At 42.5% G+C, this 19,458-nt stretch overlaps 1 protein-coding gene across 1 annotated transcript; it reads left to right on the top strand.

Annotated features, from left to right (window-relative positions):
• Positions 1 to 2,478: 2,478 nt before the first annotated feature.
• On the top strand, positions 2,479 to 17,785 carry NOXO1 (NADPH oxidase organizer 1). The gene is made up of 7 exons (XM_070955315.1): positions 2,479 to 2,553; positions 2,638 to 2,713; positions 3,581 to 3,761; positions 7,995 to 8,188; positions 15,016 to 15,120; positions 16,126 to 16,243; positions 17,146 to 17,785. The coding sequence occupies exons 1-7, from the start codon at positions 2,479 to 2,481 to the stop codon at positions 17,783 to 17,785; spliced, it is 1,389 nt and encodes a 462-aa protein (XP_070811416.1).
• The last annotated feature ends 1,673 nt before the right edge of the window (positions 17,786 to 19,458 follow it).

The following is a 19,458-nucleotide window of genomic DNA, read 5'->3' as shown; positions in this document are numbered from 1 at the left end:
CAGTATTTGATCAGTGCTTCTAACTTCATGAGTCTCATGATCTCTTTACACTTTTTATGTCTTGACAAAAATAAATAAAATGCTAGAATGTTTCCAAATTTCCTCCTTTTATGGGCATCAAGCCATTTCTTTCTTGAAAACTCACTTAAGAGTCACATCTGAGTCAGAAGGCAGATACATCAGAAATGGGGAACTGATGGGGTCCCTGAGCAACATGCTTGTGCTACCTGGAACGTGCTTTTTTTTTCCCAAGGGGCAACTGGACTTGTTTTTCTTTGAGGATGTTTCGCTTCTCATCCAAGAAGCTTTTTCAGCTCTGACTGGATGGTGGGGAATAGAAGGATTTATACTCCTTGCAGACAGCTGGTCATTTGCATTCTTTTAGAGAGTTGTTGAGGCTCTTGGAGGTTTATCAGTGTCCTCAGGGTCACATGAGTGGTGCAATTGGGTGTGGAGCCTTCTTGGAACTGTCAAAAAGTCTGTGTTGTAGACTGTAGTTAGATGATGTTGTAGCCCACCCCCTCTGTTGTGAAGGGTTGTTCAATTTTGTCATAGATGGCCTCTTTGATCCCTCTTTTAAACCATCGGTCCTCTCTGTCCAAAATGTGGACTTTGCTGTCTTCAAAAGAGTGGCCTTTGTCTTTCAAATTCAGATGGACTGCTGAATCTTGTCCTGTTGGATTTGTTCTCCTATGTTGTGCCATGTGTTTATGAAGTGGTTGTTTTGTTTCCCCAATGTACAGATCTACACATAGCTCACTGCATTGTACTGCATATAATGGATAATGACATGAAATCTTTCCATTCCCGACCATCCAATCAGAGCTGAAGAAGCTTCTTGGATAAGAAGTGAAACGTCTTCAAAGAAAAACAAAGTCCAGTTGCCTCTTGCGGGAAAAAAAGCACCTTCGGGACAACCATGACCTGGATGACTGAGAATCTCCATATTTACCTGAAACATTCTTACAGATTTTATGGCCCAACTGTTCAAATCAGTCTTAATCATTTATTTTTTTATGCCACCTTCATTATTTTTATAAATAACTCAAGGCGGCGAACATACCCAATACTCTTCCTTCCTCCTGTTTCCCCAGCACAACAACCCAGGGGTGAGTTGAGCTGAGAGGCAGCAACTGGCTCAAAGTCACCTAGGCAGCCTTCCTGCCGTTTCCCACCGTTCCCATGAAAATTGTAGGTAAGCACAACTGGCAAAGTGATGGGGCTACGGCACACAAACCCACACAGGGGAGGTTGGGGGGGGGGCTTGGTAATCAAGATTGGGGTGGCAGGCAGAGCAGCTGCTGCTTCCAGATAGCACACAAGAAGGCAGCATGACCACCCACTGAAATGAGGAAATGATGCCTGGGGCTTTTGATTCCTCTTTGGGTAGGGCAAGGGACTGTGTGTATTTTTTCTACACCTTTTCCTTAAAGGATGCATGGCAGCAAAAATCTCTCCCCCCTCCTCCCCCTCTCTCATTCTCTGAAGGGGATGGCTTCACTGCTGGTCCAGAGTGAGCCTTGCCAAGTGGAGTTTGAATTGTGTGTGTGTGTGTGTTTCTAACCGAGAAAAGCCTTGGCGTCCGCTCTGCATCCTGCAGTGCTTGGCAAGGGCAGGTCCTGTGGAGGGGAGGGGCAGAGGGGCGGGCAAGGTGGGCCGGCCAGTGGCCCCTCCTCCCTGCCACTGCTGCGGCTGCTAAGACACCTGTCTGCCCAGGCAGGGCTCCAGAGCTCCTCTCCAGAGCAAGTCAGAAGGATGGGCAGCAGCAGGTTTCCTGTGGAGGTGAATGCTGTGGGCTTGCTGAAGCATGGCCGGCAGAAGGTAGTTTGGCCCTGAACCGAGTCGTGAGACCCCCTGGTAATCTGCAGGAGGTCCTTGGGAAGCCTGGGCTTTTATGTGGCTTTTTGGTACTAATTTCCATTTTTCCACCTATTTTGAATATTTTGAAATTTGGATGGCATTGTAATGAAGTCTTTTCAGATGGTTTGGATCCGTGTTAATTGCCAGGGCTGGGGTGAGACATGCCATTTTTGGAGCCATTGTTGGCAACTGCAGTTTTTTTGGCCCGCTGCTCCAGCGCCAGCTGCTTCTGTTCCTGCCTTGGCACAGCTGTAACTGCCGTCAGAGCTTTCCAGGCTCAAATTAGCCCACGAAGGCGAATTCTTTTCCAGCCAGTTTCCATCTTAGCATCTGAATGACAGGTTGGGTCATAGTGGTAACCCAGCCCTGGCAAGGTGGCAACTTTGGATACTTTGGACTTCTCTTTTGCTCCCTGGAAGATGCCTCAAGGCTTAATCTGTTCTCCATTGCAACTAAGTTGCCTGCCTGTTATGACTAACATTGTATTCTTTTTATGTCTTTAAAATAAAAGAAATTGGTATTTCTTGGTAATTGACTTGAGTTCCACTTCTGCTAGAAAGAGAGCATTGTATGATTTAGATTAAAGTGGATTTCGTGTGTTTTTTTCCCCAGACCAGCATGCTTTCTGTCTCCTGGTCTGACCAAACCCAGGTTCTCATTTACAGGACATTTGAAGAATTTAGGACCCTCCATGTAAGTTTAAGTTGAACTCGAGTTTGACCGTTTCCCTGCAGAGCTGGCCAAACAGCACAAGCTCATTTCTGGTTTTCTTTTCAGAAAGGGCTGAAGAGAAAATTCCCCATTGAGAGTGGCTTATTGAAAAAGTCCGACCGGACCCTCCCAAGATTTCGAGGTAAAAGGGAAGACTGGGCTTTTGTTGGGTTTTACCTTGAATTAGACTGGTGACACATTCTGCTCACCATCCTTGCTGCTCTCATCAACACTCAGGAAGATTGAGAGAGATACGTAATTTATGGCTGGACACCTGTGACCAACTAAAATGGCAGCTCCCCTCCTGGTAATGGAGGTGCTAAATCAGCAGCCCCTTGTTATAAACCATCCACACCATCCAACCATCCATCATGTAAACTGAAACACATAGTGGCTTCATGCAGAGGGGAGTAAATCTGGGGGGTGCATTTATTTGGCCTTTGGAGGCCACAGAATGTGTTGGGTACCTTATGATGTGGGCTTTAGGGGAGACTTGGAGGACAGGGGGAAAATGGGCACTTTAAGTTTTGCCGAAGTTTGCCTAATATTCTCTAGTAGAAAAAATACCATTTTAGTTTAAGGGATACATTAATTTAATAAGGCTTAAAACTCTTCAACTGTCCACTCCCAGGTCTACAAATGCAGGCTTTGTCTGGCCACAAAGATCACAACAGAGGGGCTGCTTTGGGCTCAGGGGAATTACAAATTAAAAACAGCTTCTTATCATCCCAGATCTCTGTTCTTTGTTCAGTCATGGGAAGAAAGATTTGCCAAATACAATATATAATTTAGCTTCATTCCCTCCTCCAAAGGAATGATTTTACAGCATTGATGCCCCTTTAAGTTCACAATGAAAAGGTCTGTTTGTGCTTTTCCACTCCTGCAGAATTCCACAGTGCCAGGGTCTTCCAGAGTTGGACATTTCACCCCACACAAATTGTAGTGCTGCATGGAAGCATGCCCAGAGGGGGAACTCCTTCAGGTGTAATTCTCCCCTCCCCCTTCGCAGATGCCAATGCGATGCTGAGGAAGAATCAGAAGCTGAGCCGCTGCATGGAGACTCTGAGGCTGCTGGAGGTCTATTGCCAGGAGCTGCTAAAGACTCAAGCCAAAATCTCCCGAGGAGAAGACGTGGTTAAGTTTTTTGAAGCCCACAGCCAGGATCTGGAGCCCCCCTTTCCAGAAAACAGGTACATCTAAGAAAAGCGGTTTCTTGGGGAAGAGCAGGGAAGAAACATGCATTTCAGGAGGCTTAGTGGCATAACATTGAGTTCAAGCCACTCAAAGTGGAGTTTTCCAATAGTTCTTTTATTCTTGTGTGATTCAGACAAAAAGCAAGGCAAGCGTGCAATTAAGCTTAATTAGTTCTTTTATATTTGTAGTTATACTTGTCTAATTTCAAAGTTATCTTACTACAATAAGTTATGCCCACTCAAGTTGCTGTAAGCATTTGCTGCCCAACTAGGCTACTCATTCACACAATGCTCACCTACACTCTCAACACAGGTGATGTGTTAGAGCCTGCGTTAGAGTGGGCTGGGAAGCAGACTTGGGGCGTCCCCTTCATCCTGAACTTAGGGTCTGGGTTCAGCTTTCTCTTTATACCCAACACATTTATTCAGAATCCACGTGGATAGTACATCTTGCCCCATCCACGTCAGGAACTTTACACCCTCACTGTTTGTTCCAAGACTCCACTGATTTCCTCACACCCACTCTGCCTGGTATCACCAACAATAAATCACTCATACACACACTCAGAAACTTTCCTTACACACATTCCAGCAACATGAGTTTCCCAGGGAGTTCATGAAAAGGCTAACTATGGTTGCATTACAGGCCCTCTATACTCATAACTTATATTTGTGATATATTTGTAACATATAACATAAAATACATTATACCAGTTGAAACATCAAATTATGTTGTGGTTTGAAGGCAGAATTACCGGCAGCCATAGTTCAAGCCATGGCCCTGCTTTCATCTCCAGAATGCTTTTCCTGGAGACCCAGAGACAAGGGGGGAGGGGAACCCCTTGACGTACACTTGACATACAGTATTTGTTGCCTCCTGGGGAGAAGAAAAGTTGCCTCAGGTGAGGATTTCCCTGTCTTGGTGAACTCTGACTTCAGGCTTCATGGCTGTGAGGCCATGCAGTGGGGAGGTGCCTGACTCATCTTTGGGAGGCCTCCCTTAGGCACGTAAGTCAGCTGGGAGATTTTGAACCAGCACAACCTACCTCACTCTTGCTGTGGGAAAAAGGGAAGGCCAGAGCATTATGCATACCATTTGGATTTGTAAGAGAATAAAGGTGGGATGTAATAATAGTTGCAGATATGCCTCCTCCATAACTCTCATCCATGCCCAAGGTTGCAAAGTACTTCATAACAAACCAAAAGCAAACCAATCAAATTATGCCTTTTTATGAAATACTTCCTTTTCATCACCCACCCTGAAGCAAAACTTATTGAACATGGAGAACAGCCCATTGTTTGGCTAGAGTTGTTATTCCAGGAGAGTTGGAAACAATTTGTATCTCTCTAAAATAGCTGGTATACACACACATGCGCGCGCACACACACACACACACACACACACACACATACACAATTTTAGAGAAATGCAAATTGTTTCCGATTCTCCTGGAATAACAACTCTAGCCAAGCAATGGACTGTTCTCCATGTTCAATATGTTTTGCTCCAGGGTGGGTGATGAAAAGGAAGTATTTCATAAAAAGACAGGCAAAATCACCAACTCTGGTATCTCGGAGAGTCCTGGAGAAGGACCAGGGAGAACAGACTGCCAAGTATCCCCCCACCTCCAACCACCGAGAATAAGTACCTGGGAGTCAGGCACCTACTTCTATTCCTATCAGGTTGTGGTTGTACCTGAGGGGAAACTCAGATGCAAGCCATCTCAGAGGAAAGGCTAAGTACCCGAGAGCTGGTGTCCACATCAGCAGAGGAAAACAATTTCAGTTCTGCCATTACAAGAATAAGAGACAGGTGGAACAGACTCTCCTGCCAACTAGCTCTTTGTACTGTGAGACTCAGAAGTATGGACTTTGATTTCACTTGCTTTCCATAGACAACAGTAATTTGAATTCTTTCATGTTGGCTTCTTAGCTTTCCTTCGGTAGCTTCTTGGCAAAGGTTCCAGGATTTCTGCCAGCCTGCTTCAAATGGCTTCAATCCAACCTGCAGAGGAGAAAAATTCAACAAGAATTGTTTTCTGATATTCAGAAAAGATACAACAAAATAGCTTTAGGCTACACAACTTCATTACTTGGCTTCATTAAGGTTGAGAGGGCGGCTTTGTCATTCCAGAGGTTCTTCCATTGCTCTCTTCTGTGTCTGTGGGTGGCGGTGCCAAAGGTCACTGCCCCCCCCACTCATGCCAGCTGTCATTTTGACCCTAACATCCTGCACACTCTACTCTAATAGGCTGCCTCTCCAGGTGAGCTTGCAATAATAGCTGCTGTTATCTCCATAAAGTATCACTAAAACACCGGACTCACATAATTTGCATAATTTAACATAGTTCCAATATACATTTTAAAAACAACAACATCATAGTTTAGCAGAAACAAAATGCATCAAAGCAATCTCTTCCAATCTGCATAGCATCTGGGGACGATAGTAGTCCGACCATCATCTGAAGGGCACTGGCTGCATCAGAAGTCAACTCTAACCATTGACTTGCTGGTAGTACAGCATTCAGATTTCATCATTTTAACTGTGTGCAATGCTAGATAGGACAGTAAAAGCTTTTGTTTATCAGATGAAATGTTAATAAATCATCTGTTTGGCTGTGAATGTAAGTTATTTATTCAGATTTATTTTTTTTAGAAAATTTATATAGCTGCCCATGTTCCACACTTAAATGACATAATTTAGTTAATTGTAAACCAATTCATAGTTTACTCAACCAATTTATGAGGTTCACATGATACATAGGACAGAACTCTAGCTAAATACCTGGGTTGGATTTGCCCCACCTTGTGAGGATAAAATGTAGTTTAGCAAGTCATCCATCCTTTGAGGTGAAACTGAAGCCTTTTGTGATTTGCTGCACGTTGCTTAGCATGAATGCAAGAGCACTAAGTGCCCATGGAAGAAGCTCGCCCTACAACCACAATTGGGGCCAGGGCTGCTGTTGCTAACCAATGCAATCGTAAAGTGCAACCGATTTGCTTAGCAACAGGAACCCAGGAAGTCCCGGTTGCCATCGTTAAGTGAATGCCAGGTCGTTAGACAAAGCTATTTCCTGCTGACTTCTCACAATGAAGCCAGTGGGATGTTACAAGCCCAGACGCTGCTGGGTAGGGAGGGAGGTTCGGGGGTGGGAGTTTGGCCAAGGGTCAGGTAGTGGCCAGGTGCCAGACAATTTGATCTTTGAGGATCCAGAGATGAGGATGAATGCAATAGGTAAGGAGATTTTAAGCTTTATTGTTGAATTGTAGCAGGCAAATTAAACAGAAACACATCAAACAGGATGTTCTCCCTTCAACTCTGGGAGCCATTTTGACAACAGTGGAGATACTCCAAAGCCCTGGGAGCACAGCACAGAGGGCTCAACTTGTGCAGAAGATCAGAATTAAAAGGGAAATTTTATTAAAATTTGGCATCAAGATTTCATGCCCTGCTTCCAAATGTATAAATATAAGTGGTCCTCGACTTACAATCACAATAGAATTTTTTATTGGCAAAGTGTGATTGGACACACAAGGAATTTGTCTTGGTGCATATGCTCTCAGTGTACATAAAAGAAAAGATACGTTTGTCAAGAATCATAAGGTACAACACTTAATGACAGTCATAGCGTACAAATAAGCAATCAAATCATATTAGGAAACAGTCAATATAAATGGTAAGGATACAGTACAAGCAACAAGGTTACAGTCATTCAGTCATTAGTGGAAGGAGATGGCTGATAGGAACAAAATATGAACCAATTGCCAAGCATCTGAATTTTGATCATGTGGGGATGCTGCAAAAGTTGTAAGTGTGAAAAACAGTCATTTTTTCAGTGCTGTTGTAATTTTGAATGGCCACTAAATGAACTGTTATAAGTCAAGGACTACCTGTAATTGAATTGTGAGACTGCAAGATCTGATCTTTACTGGGTAACTCTGGGATGGGAAAGAAAAGTCAGAACTTCACAAGCTGTTTTCCTTTATTGGCAGAGATCGGGGACCTTCCCTGCCAACTTCCCCCGCTGACTGGCCAAGCACCCAGATGGCAATCAGGTGGCCGCAAGGGCCTCCCAAGCCCCTTCATTCAGCGCTGGGGTACTTTGAGCATTCGCTGAACAAAGAGTCATAAGCTGAGGACTGCCTGCAACGCTGTTACAAGCTTTAGGATTCTCTAGAAGAAACTGCGGTTGCAACATCTATTTGAATGTCATGACTTTCCTCTTGCAGCATCATCGTTTTGCCTTCTGAAATGGGAGACAGGAAGAAAGAGGCTCCCAGGGCTCCCATCCTGACCATCACACAGCCGGTCATCTCCCAGATGTACCAATGCGTTGCACCCTTTCGAACACAAGACACCCAGAACAAGCCCTTCGAAGCCACCAAGGCAGAAAAGCTGGAAGTGCTGATGAAGGACAGGACAGGTAGGGAGCCCAAAAATGGGCCTTTCGGCAGAAACTGCATGCCATGGCCTGGCTGTATGTTGTCTGCGGTCACTCCTAAACCATGGTTCATTTGTTATCTATTTATATAATTTAATGAATTTATTTATATCTGCCTTTATTATTTGTAGAAGTAATTCAAAGGGGTAAACATCTCTAATACTCCTTCCTATTTTCCCCACAACCACCACTCTGTGAGCTGGGCTGGGCTGAGAGAGATTGACTGGCCCAAAGTCACCCAGCCAGCCGAAGGCGGAACTAGAACTCCCACTTCCCTGATGACTCAATTGGCTTTCTTCCTTTCTTTTTTTAATATTCTTTTTATTTTTATTTCTTATAAACTTATTTACATGTACAGTCATTTCCATCATTTTTCATTCATCTTTTCTTTTAACTTTCATTGTTCATTTTTACTTTTTCGGGACTGCTCTTTTGCCTTTTACCTTTACTCCAACTTTTCTTCTTCTCCTCCCCTTCTCTTCCTTCCTCTCTCTTCTCCTACTTCCTTTGTTCTTTCTCTCCTTCTCTTTCCTACTTCCCTTTCTATTTCCCACTCCTCTCTTCTTCCCCCTTTCTAACCTTCTCCTCTGCTCCTCTTTCCCCTCCCTTTTCTTCCTCTCCTTTTCCCTTTCTTCTTTCTCCTCTCCTCTCCTCTCCTCTCCTCTCCTCTCCTCTCCTCTCCCTTCCTCTCTCTCTACTCCTTCCCCTCTCTCCTCGTTTCCCTTTTCAGTTCAATCTAAAGTGGTATTCGAGCAGCCCCGATTTTCTAATTATCTTTATTCTCATTTCAATTTCTTATTCAATTATTATTTATTTTTATTTCGTCATTTGCGTACATTTTTATAAAATCTACACTTTTCCCTTTTACCTCCCCTCCCCTTTCTCCTTGACATCATCTGGATATCTATTTTTCTAATTGTTTTCTCCCATCTATCCTCTATTTATTTTATTTCTATATCCTTATTCATATTTCTTTTCTAACCAATCATAACATTTATCCCATGTCTTGAAATACATCGATTCCTCTTTATCTTTTATTCTCAATGTTAATCTATTCATTTCTGCACATTCTAAAATTTTCTTTATAATTTCTCCTTCCAACGGGATTTTATCTGCTTTCCAGTTTTGTGCAAATACAATTCTAGCCGCTGTTATTATATGAATAATCAAATATGTATCTTCTTTACTATATTTCTCTGGTACAATTCCCAATAAGAATATCTCTGGTTTTAACTCTATATGTTGCTGCAGCATTCCCTCTAACCATGTTTGTATTTTCATCCAATATTGTTTTGCTTCTTTACACAACCACCACGTACAGTGGGGCAAAAAAGTATTTAGTCAGCCACCAATTGTGCAAGTTCTCCCACTTAAAAAGATGAGAGAGGCCTGTAATTGTCATCATAGGTAGACCTCAACTATGAGAGACAAAATGAGAAAACAAATCCAGACAATCACATTGTCTGATTTGGAAATAATTTATTTGCAAATTATGATGGAAAATAAGTATTTGGTCAATATCAAAAGTTCATCTCAATACTTTGTTATATATCCTTTGTTGGCAATAACAGAGGTCAAACGTTTTCTGTAAGTCTTCACAAGGTTGGCACACACTGTTGCTGGTATGTTGGCCCATTCCTCCATGCAGATCTCCTCTAGAGCAGTGATGTTTTGGGGCTGTCGCTGGGCAACACGGACTTTCAACTCCCTCCAAAGGTTTTCTATGGGGTTGAGATCTGGAGACTGGCTAGGCCACTCCAGGACCTTGAAATGCTTCTTACGAAGCCACTCCTTCATTCCCTGGGCGGTGTGTCTGGGATCATTGTCATGCTGAAAGACCCAGCCACGTTTCATCTTCAATGCCCTTGCTGATGGAAGGAGGTTTGCACTCAAAATCTCACGATACATGGCCCCATTCATTCTTTCCTGTACACTGTCGTCCTGGTCCCTTTGCAGAGAAACAGCCCCAAAGCATGATGTTGCCACCCCCATGCTTCACAGTAGGTATGGTGTTCTTTGGATGTAACTCAGCATTCTCTCTCCTCCAAACACGACGAGTTGTGTTTCTACCAAACAGTTCTACTTTGGTTTCATCTGACCATATGACATTCTCCCAATCCTCTTCTGGATCATCCAAATGCTCTCTAGCAAACTTCAGATGGGCCCGGACATGTACTGGCTTAAGCAGGGGGACACGTCTGGCACTGCAGGATCTGAGTCCCTGGCGGCGTAGTGTGTTACTGATGGTAGCCTTTGTTACGTTGGTCCCAGCTCTCTGCAGGTCATCCACTAGATCCCCCCATGTAGTTTTTTTTTTTTTAAATTTGATTTATATGCCGCCCTTCTCCGGAGACTCAGGGCGGCTTACAATGCGTTAAGCAATAGCCTTCATTCTTTTGTATATTTATACAAAGTCAGCTTATTGCCCCCACAACTGGGTCCTCAATTTACCTACCTTAGAAAGGATGGAAGGCTGAGTCAACCTTGAGCCTTGGCAAGATTCGAACCTGCAGTAATTGCAGGCAGCTGTTCTTAATAACAGGGTGCTTTAGACCACTGTACTACCAAGGCTCTAGTTCTGGGATTTTTGCTCACCGTTCTTGTGATCATTTTGACCCCACGGGGTGAGATTTTGCGTGGAGCCCCAGATCGAGGGAGATTATCAGTGGTCTTGTATGTCTTCCATTTTCTAATTATTGCTCCCACAGTTGATTTTGTCACACCAAGCTGCTTGCCTATTGCAGATTCAGTCTTCCCAGCCTGGTGCAGGTCTACAATTTTGTTTCTGGTGTCCTTCGACAGCTCTTTGGTCTTCACCATAGTTGAGTTTGGAGTGTGACTGTTTGAGGTTGTGGACAGGTATCTTTTATACTGATAACAAGTTCAAACAGGTGCCATTAATACAGGTAATGAGTGGAGAACAGAGGAGCCTCTTAAAGAAGAAGTTACAGGTCTGTGAGAGCCAGAAATCTTGCTTATTTGTAGGTGACCAAATACTTATTTTCCATCATAATTTGCAAATAAATTCTTTCCAAATCAGATAATGTGATTGTCTGGATTTGTTATCTCATTTTGTCTCTCATAGTTGAGGTCTACCTATGATGACAATTACAGGCTTCTCTCATCTTTTTAAGTGGGAGAACTTGCACAATTGGTGGCTGACTAAATACTTTTTTGCCCCACTGTATGATAGTATGATCCTGGCAACTGGTGACATTTCCAACACTTAGCTGATTTATCTTTAAACATCTTAGCTAATCTTTCTGGTGGCAATGCCATCTATAAAACATCTTATACAAATTTTCTTTATAGGCTGTTGCCATTGTTAATTTGTAGTTTCTTTCCCAAAATTCTCCAATTCTATGGTGTATCCAAAATTCTTTGCCAATGCTATCATTGTTTCTTTTAGTTCTTCATCTTCTAGTCTAATACGCAGTAAATAATTATATAATTTCTTAATAATTTTCTCATCTATTCCTGTCAATATTTTGTCCAGTTCTGATTTCCCTAAGTTAAAGCCATATTGTCTACGATCTGCTTCATATCTTGATTGCATTTGCAGTCTTGTATACCAATCTATCTCAGTCCCTTGACTCTCTAGTTCTTCTTTTTGTTTCAGTTCTCCCCGATCTGTCAAAATGTCTTTATATCTAACAATATTCCCCATGTTCACAATATTTGGATATGTCACCGCTTCTATTGTAGAAAGCCACATTGGAATATTCAAATAATGTTTTTCTTTCACTCTCTCCCACATTGATAATAAACCATTTCTTACAGCCAGAGCCAGATTGTTGGGGGCAATATGCTATTTAGTATACTGTCTTTGGTGTAAGCTGTCCAGAGTCCTCGGAGAGTGGGCGGCATAGAAATATGAAAAATAAATAAATAAATTAATTAATAAATTAATTAATAAAGTCTTTGAAATATCCATGTATCTTTGTTTCCCGTACCATAAAAAGGCATGCCAACCCAGTTGTAAATCATGACTCTCCAATGTCAATAGTCTTGTATTCCTTAATAAAATCCATTCTTTAATCCATGTTAACACTGCCGCTTGATAATACAATTCCCAATTCAGAAGGCCAAACCCACCTCTAATTCATGAATCTTGTAGCAGGAAAAGGAAATAAAAGGAATAAAAATCAAAAAAGAAGAATATAAACTACAAGCATTTGCGGATGATTTGGTGTTTATCATGGAAGACCCAATAGAGACAGTGCCAAAACTATTAGAACAAATAGAAGAATATGGGAAAGTAGCAGGTCTGAAAATCAATAAAGATAAGACAAAAATATTAGTTAAAAATATAAGAGAAAAGCAAAAGAAGGAAATGATGAGAAACTGGACATCCAAATTGTGAAGAAAGTGAAATATTTGGGCATCTGTCTGACATCAAGATGTGCAACGCTTAAGGAAGACAATTATCATAAACTGAAAAAACAAATTGAAAGAGACCTGGAGAAATGGAGAAACTTGCAATTATCACTAATGGGAAGAATAGCATTAATAAAAATGAATGTATTACCAAAGATATTATTTTTATTTCAAACTATGCCAATAAAACCGGAGAAAAAATATTTTGAAGAGTTGAAGAAAATAACATGGAAATATGTGTGGCAAAGAAAGAGAGCAAGGATCAACATAAAAATGCTACAAGATTCGAACACTCAATTGGCTTCCATGCCTAAGGCTGGACTAGAACTCACCATCTTCGCTTTAACAAAATTGGCTAGGTTTGCACAACAGTATGCCTTATAATCCCATACAGGCATAGTTTATAAACCACTTCTAAGCCACAAATCATGATTTACAAGCTACCCCTGGAAAGTTCGTACAACAGGCTGAACCAAAACCAAACCAACCATATCATGCAGAGGAATAAACCCAACCGAGGATAATAAGAACGGTATTCTTTATCCAAGCCTGCTTCTGCAGCATACTCCTTAGATTAGCCAGATTTATTTTCATCCTGGGCTTCCCTACCTTGCAAAAAGCTGGGAGGAGTGCAAAACCTTTCAAATTTCGTGCAGAGAGTAGCTTTTCCAGGAATGTTTGCTGCTCAAGTGGTCTGGATGGACAGAGCAGGAGGAGTCAGAGCAGGGTTTCTCAACCTTGGTCACTTTAAACTGTGGACTTCAACTCCCAGAATTCCGCAGCTAGCCATGATGTTTGGTGAATTTTGGGAGTTGATGTCCACACAGCCAAGGTTGAGAAATCCTGGTTAGAGTGCCAATCCCTTTTCAGAATTCCCTGGGCTTCAGCAAACGACTCCCTTCCATTGGCTGCTAGGTGCTGAAAGAACCCCCCCCCCTTTTGAATTGGGCTCTTCGTGGCTCTGGCTTGTTTCTCTGGCAACAACAGAAGTAATTTGCCCCTGCTGTTTACGTAATCTCCCATTTAAGTATTTTTTAAAAAGATTTTTTAAATTCCTGCCTTTATTATTTTTATAAATCATTCCAGGCAGCAATCGTATCTCATCTTCCTTCCTCTTCTTCCTTTCCACCCCACCACAACCTTGTGAGGCAAATAACAGTAAGCAACAGTAACAGAATTGGAAGGGACTTTGGAGGTCATCTAGTCCAATTCCCTACTCTTACATGAGACCTATACTATTTCTGATAAATGGCTGTCCAGTCTCTTAAAAGCCTTCAGTGATGGGGCACCTACAACTTTTGAAGGCAATTTTAATTGTTCTCCCTGTTAGGAAATTTCTCTTTAGTTCTGTGTTGCTTCTCTCCTTGGTTAGTTTCCATCCGTTGTTTCTTGTCCTGCCTTCAGGTACTTTGGTAAATAGGTTGACCTCCTCTTCTTTGGGACAGCCCTTCAAGAATTGGAAGATTGCTATCATGTCACCCCAGACCTTCTTTTCACTAGACTAGGTATACCTAGTTCCTGCAATCTTTCTTTGTATGTTTTAGGTTCTAGGCCCCTAATCATTTTTGTTGCTCTTCTCTGAACTCTTTCCAAAGTCTCAAAATCTTGTTTGTATTGGTGTGACCAAAACTGGATGCAGTATTCTAGGTGTGGTCTTACTAAAGCTTTATAGAGTGGTATTAGTACCTCACTTCATCTTGATTGTATTCCTCTGTTAATGCAATTTAGGATTGCATTGGCTTTTTGGCTGCCGCTGCACACTCTTGGCTCATATTTTGACTGTCCACTAGGATTCCAAGATCCCTCTCACAGTTACTAGTGTTGAGCCAGGTTTCACCTAGTCTGTACCTGTACTTTTTATTTTTCTTACCTAAGTTTAAGACCTTGCTTTTCTGTACATTAAATTTCATTTTGTTAGATAGGGCCCAGTGTTCAAATCTGTCGAGATCCAGCTGGATCTTGAGCCTATCATCCTGGGTGTTGGCTCTTCCTGCCAGCTAGATGTCATCTACAAATTTGATGAGTTCTCCTTCTGTTCCCTCATCTAAATCGTTTATGAAGATGTTGAAGAGTACTGGGCCTAATACAGAACCTTGTTCTGTATTATGAAGCCCCCAGTATCCCAGGTCAACTGAAGGAAAACTTTGGAAGCACCTCAATGCAAATGGAGGGGAATCATTTGCTGAGGCCCAGGAGAGGCCCAGATCCAAGCCTAGCTGGCCGTTCACCAGGCCGTGTCAATAGGTCTTCTCCCTTGACCTGCTTTTAAGGTCCAATTATGGCTCTCAAAGGAAGCTAAGTGCCTTTGGGTGGGAATAGAAGATCGATGCCAATTTGCAATTCCTCTATGCCTGCATGTCTATCTTTTCCCCCAAAGAATGCCAGGGAGCACCCAGCTCATTTCTTGACCCCTTCATGATCTTTTGTCTTAGGATGGTGGCTAGTGGAAAACAACCGAAAGCAAATTGCCTGGTTCCCAGCTCCGTACCTGGAGGACAACAAAGAAATGCCCATCATGGAAGAAAATGACGAGGAAGGTGAATCCTAACTGCTCCCCTAACTCTTTCTTACAGATCGTATTTTCCAAACATTATAACTTTATAGCTTATTAACTTTATAACTTCAACTCCCTTTGGGTCCTTCTGGGAGCCAAAGTCCACATATCTTAAAGTTGCTAAGATTGGAAAATACTATTGTAGTACAGAGATAATGGCATTAAATCGTGCAGATCCAACTATTTTTTTCTGTTTCTAAAGGCTGTGGAGTCAATCCATAGCCAGATTTTCAACTCAGGAATTGGTGTTGTGTTCTGGTGGTCCCAGTGTCCCTGCAGACACTTCAGTCTGTTTTAGATTATTTTACTTTTTTAAAAGGAATGTTATTTGGCAAGAAAGTTCACATGAGCCCACTGGCATTTTTACAATATGGGCAGTCCTTGACTTATGACTGTTTCTTTAAAGACAGTTCAAAGTTACAAGGTCTTGGAAAAAGTGACTTACAACCTGTACTAGCGCCACTCTGCAAGTACTGGCTCACAATTCAGCCACTTGATGACCAGCTCACATTTGTGACTGGTTGTGGTTACATGATTGCAATGTGCAATCTTTTTTGCAAATTTTTGGCAAAAAATGCCCATGGAGGAAGCTGGATGCACTTAATGATTGCTGTAAAAATTGTCGTAAAATCAGGTCTGTCTCAACTTACAACTGCAACGATTTACAGTGGAAATTCCAATCCCGGTTGTGGTTGGAAGTCAAGGACTATTTATATTACACTCAAAATAGATTCAAGGACTAGTTGGCCACTTCTAGCACTTTTTTGTGAAAAGAACACATCTCACAGCATATCCCACTTTGTGATAGCAGAATTCTCAAAATACTGAAAGCGTCCATTGCCTCAAATAATTGCCTATCTAAGTAGAAACTGTTTCCTGAGTTAATGTCTCTTGTTTTGAAGCTGGATGGGAACTGATGCAGCTGCTTTGTAATAAGAGAGATAGTGGCGTCTTTGCACTCACACTTCTTCTTTCCTTATTCTGCCAGGGATGCTATATTATGTCACCCAGGCCTACAGAGCCAAGCAACCAGATGAACTCTCCCTTGAGTTTGGGATTGTGGTGGAAGTGCTGGAGAAAACAGACAGTGGCTGGTGGCTGGTTTGGTAAGGCAGGAGGTGGGCTGGACTGTGGGGGAGGAACTCTGTGCACACCAATGTGGCACTGGTCAGTTTCTGCCCACAGACCATGACATGGTGTCTACTGGTTGTTGAAAGCCTGATAAAAAATACCGAATACTGCATTATACTTGCTTCCTTGAAAGATTAATAGACAAAATCTTGGGATCTCTTAACATCAGGAGGATCTGGTAGCACCTTTTCAGATTAACAAATGTTATGAAGAGATTGCCTTTCCTGAGTTGTAGTTCACTTGGTCAGAAACAATGGAATGATTAGACATTAATTCTGTGGAGGTCCTGGGAGTGCTGTGTTTCTTGTTGGGCTGGGTTGGATTTCAAGGACAATCAGTGACGCATCCTGGAAGAACGAAAGCTTGCAATCAGGGAGGCAGGCCTAGCAAAGGCCCCTGAGGAGCTGGGAAAGGTTACCTAAGATCCTCCACAGGTTGATCAGCTCTTAGCTGTAGCATGATTTGTGTTGAGGAATGAGGGGAATTATGATCCATTGGAACTGGAGTCTCCAACAATGGCTGTTGTCCCCTTTCTTGCTTTCTCCTCTTTGGGGAACAGCATCCAAATCTCTGTGGAGCTAAAGGAGAGTTCAAAATTTCTTCCAAAATTCTTTCCCAAAAGTAGAAATTTTGCAAGAGAGTTAATATTAGAAATCAGTTTTTATTGAAGAGATTGGGGAAATCCGTCTTCCCACAATGCCATGGATCCAGTTCTGTAGTTGCTGAGAAGCAGCAAACTTAAGATGTTACTGCTGACCCAACAAAAAGGAATTCCCTCTGTGTTGTGTTGTGTTGGGTTAGGCTAATCAAGCAGACCGTGTCATGGAGCTGAAGTGATGTCCTCTCCTCTTGACCTGTCCCCCTTTTGGCTTTCCAGGTACAATGGAACCACAGGCATTGTTCCCTCCATGTTTCTCCAGCCATACAGAAACCCACTTAGCAAATTCCTGGCTCTTGCCTCTCCCTCCTTATGCAGCTCCTTGCCAAACCTCACTGAAGCCCCCAGTCTCAGCAGCAAGAATTGTGCAGTCCAGCAAAAGGGGAATCAGGTTTATCTCAGCCAGAAGATGCAAAGCAAAAACACTGGCTCACTTGAGGGCAAAGGCATTCGTTCTCCAAGTATAAGTTCCACCTCAGGAAATTCCAGTCCAGCCTCTGGGAAAGAGAATTGGTCCAGCAGCTCCGGGAACATGAGTGACCAAGGATTCTGTGGTCCCTGTGATCCTGAGGTCCACATTGTCCTCACAGAGACCCTTTTACAGACATCTGGCAACCCAGGAAGAGCCTCCTTAAGCCAGCAGAACAATTCGGGCTTTGAAGAGGAATCTTCTGGAGACCCTGTCCATTTGCTTCCTTCCTCTGGTATGGGCTCCTTGCCTAGTTGGCCCATTGTGCCCCCACGCCCCTCCCCTCATGAAATCCTCCAGAAATGCAGCAGCCTAACCAGAAGGGCTCTGCAGAGATCTCTGGAGCAGCCCAACTGGTTCCCAGCTGTAGAAAGCAAAGGTGCCATCTGACATCATTGGACTCTGAGGTTTATTAATGTACAAAATACCTGTTGTGTGTGGAAGGAATCACTCAGTTCCTTATGCAGGGTTAGAATTGGGATGTCCTTCTAGTCAGACTGAAGCGGCTCAAGGGATGATGTTCTTCCAAAATGGACACACCTCCATTTTCCTAAAGAGAGATCAAGTTGAAAGCACCACTTTAAGAGCTTTTATCTTGGAGTCAATCCCTTGGAAGGGAAAGGAGGGTACATTTTTCACCAGGTTGGGTGACATCACCTCCTGCAATTGAGGCACCATTTGGCCATGCTGGATGGAGCACTGAGAATATTTTGTGGACTTAACCCAATCCTGCCTGAACAAGAGAGACAGGCAGGTAGAACTAAGGCCCACGTGGCCCTTTGAAGCTAATAGTCCTACCTTCTGCTCAACTATCAACACTCATGAGTTGTTGACTGCCGTATCCAAGTTGGGGTCTACAGTAGATATTTATTTAATAATATAATATACTGGAATGGACACATTTTAATACTTTTAGGTATTCCTTATTAAGTACCTGATTTCTGTCTAGAGGCTTAAGGGTTATTAGACTATACAAATATGAATTAATAAAATGGCATGTAATTAATATGCTGTACTTTCAAATTCCAAGCAATCTGCCTGTGAAAAATAAAATTACTTAGTTTGCAATTTCTTTGGAAAGTCTCTTCCCATTTTTTTAAAAAAAGTTCAACATGTTGCATTTCACAGAACCTTTCCTCACTTCTCTCACTTGCAGAATAAAAATTCCCGTTATGGGGAACAACTTCATCCACTCATGAACGTAACAGGTTATGTATTAAATTTGGAAATTAGTGCGCAACTCACTGCTAGACATCTACATTTAAATAAGCAAATAAAGCACATAAAGCAGCTGGGTTGCTTATTTTTTATTTATTTCTTAAATTTGTTTGCCACCCATCCCGCCACAAGGCAATTCTGGCCATTTTACAAGTTGAAGTCTTCTATACTGTAAAAATGCTATCCAGATAATAATCATGGGCACTAGAGTCACTGAATTTGATGGGGTAAGCCTGGCAGCTCTGCTGTGATTGCTTACAATCTGTGTGGTGGGTGGTACTCTTTCTTACTCTGCTCTTTGTCATCCTAATGTCCAGCAGTTTTAATGTTTGTAAGCTGCTCAAAGGAAGGCACATAAATCTACTACATTAATAAATAAAACAGCCCTTTGAGGTAGGTGCAGATCAGCAAGCAGACTCCGGAAGGACTATTGGAACTATCCTTTATTGTTAAAGGGTGTAATAACGGAACTCTGAAAGTCTGAGCAAGATGTTCTCTCCCCACCCCCTTCTTATAGCAACGAGAATCCAAGTGAGGAATCTGGAGTTTCTTCCTCACTTCATCCTGTTTTGGGGCTAAGCTGGTGTTAAGCTAAAGGTTGCTGCATCCCTACTGTGATGCACTCTGCAAGCTCCTATTCATCACAGCTGCAAGAGATGGGAAGCAGGTCCTGCAAGACAAAACCCTTCGCCTGTATCCCAATCTGCTTCATCTCGCCCAAAGCTTACAACCATCCCTGAGGAAAGTCAGACCAGCAGAGACTTTGCTGTCCTCTTGGATCTCCAAACTCTCCTTCCTGCCTTTATGGCCATGACATCTTCCTGCAGAAGCGAGACCTAATTCAT

This window comes from Pituophis catenifer, unplaced genomic scaffold, assembly GCF_029215685.1.
Source record: "Pituophis catenifer annectens isolate HBS135680 unplaced genomic scaffold, rPitCat1.0.hap2 SCAF_16, whole genome shotgun sequence".
Lineage (NCBI taxonomy): Eukaryota > Metazoa > Chordata > Lepidosauria > Squamata > Colubridae > Pituophis > Pituophis catenifer.
Note: the sequence above shows the minus strand (reverse complement) of the source record. Positions and strands in the feature narration are given on the sequence as shown.

Excerpts from the sequence above, each read along its gene's own strand:
- NOXO1 (XM_070955315.1), top strand. The coding sequence starts at position 2,479 with ATGCTTTCTGTCTCCTGGTCTGACCAAACCCAGGTTCTCATTTACAGG. Across the intron at positions 2,714-3,580 it reads GACCCTCCCAAGATTTCGAG|ATGCCAATGCGATGCTGAGG; the intron begins GTAAAAGGGAAG and ends CCCCCTTCGCAG. Across the intron at positions 8,189-15,015 it reads GCTGATGAAGGACAGGACAG|GATGGTGGCTAGTGGAAAAC; the intron begins GTAGGGAGCCCA and ends CTTTTGTCTTAG.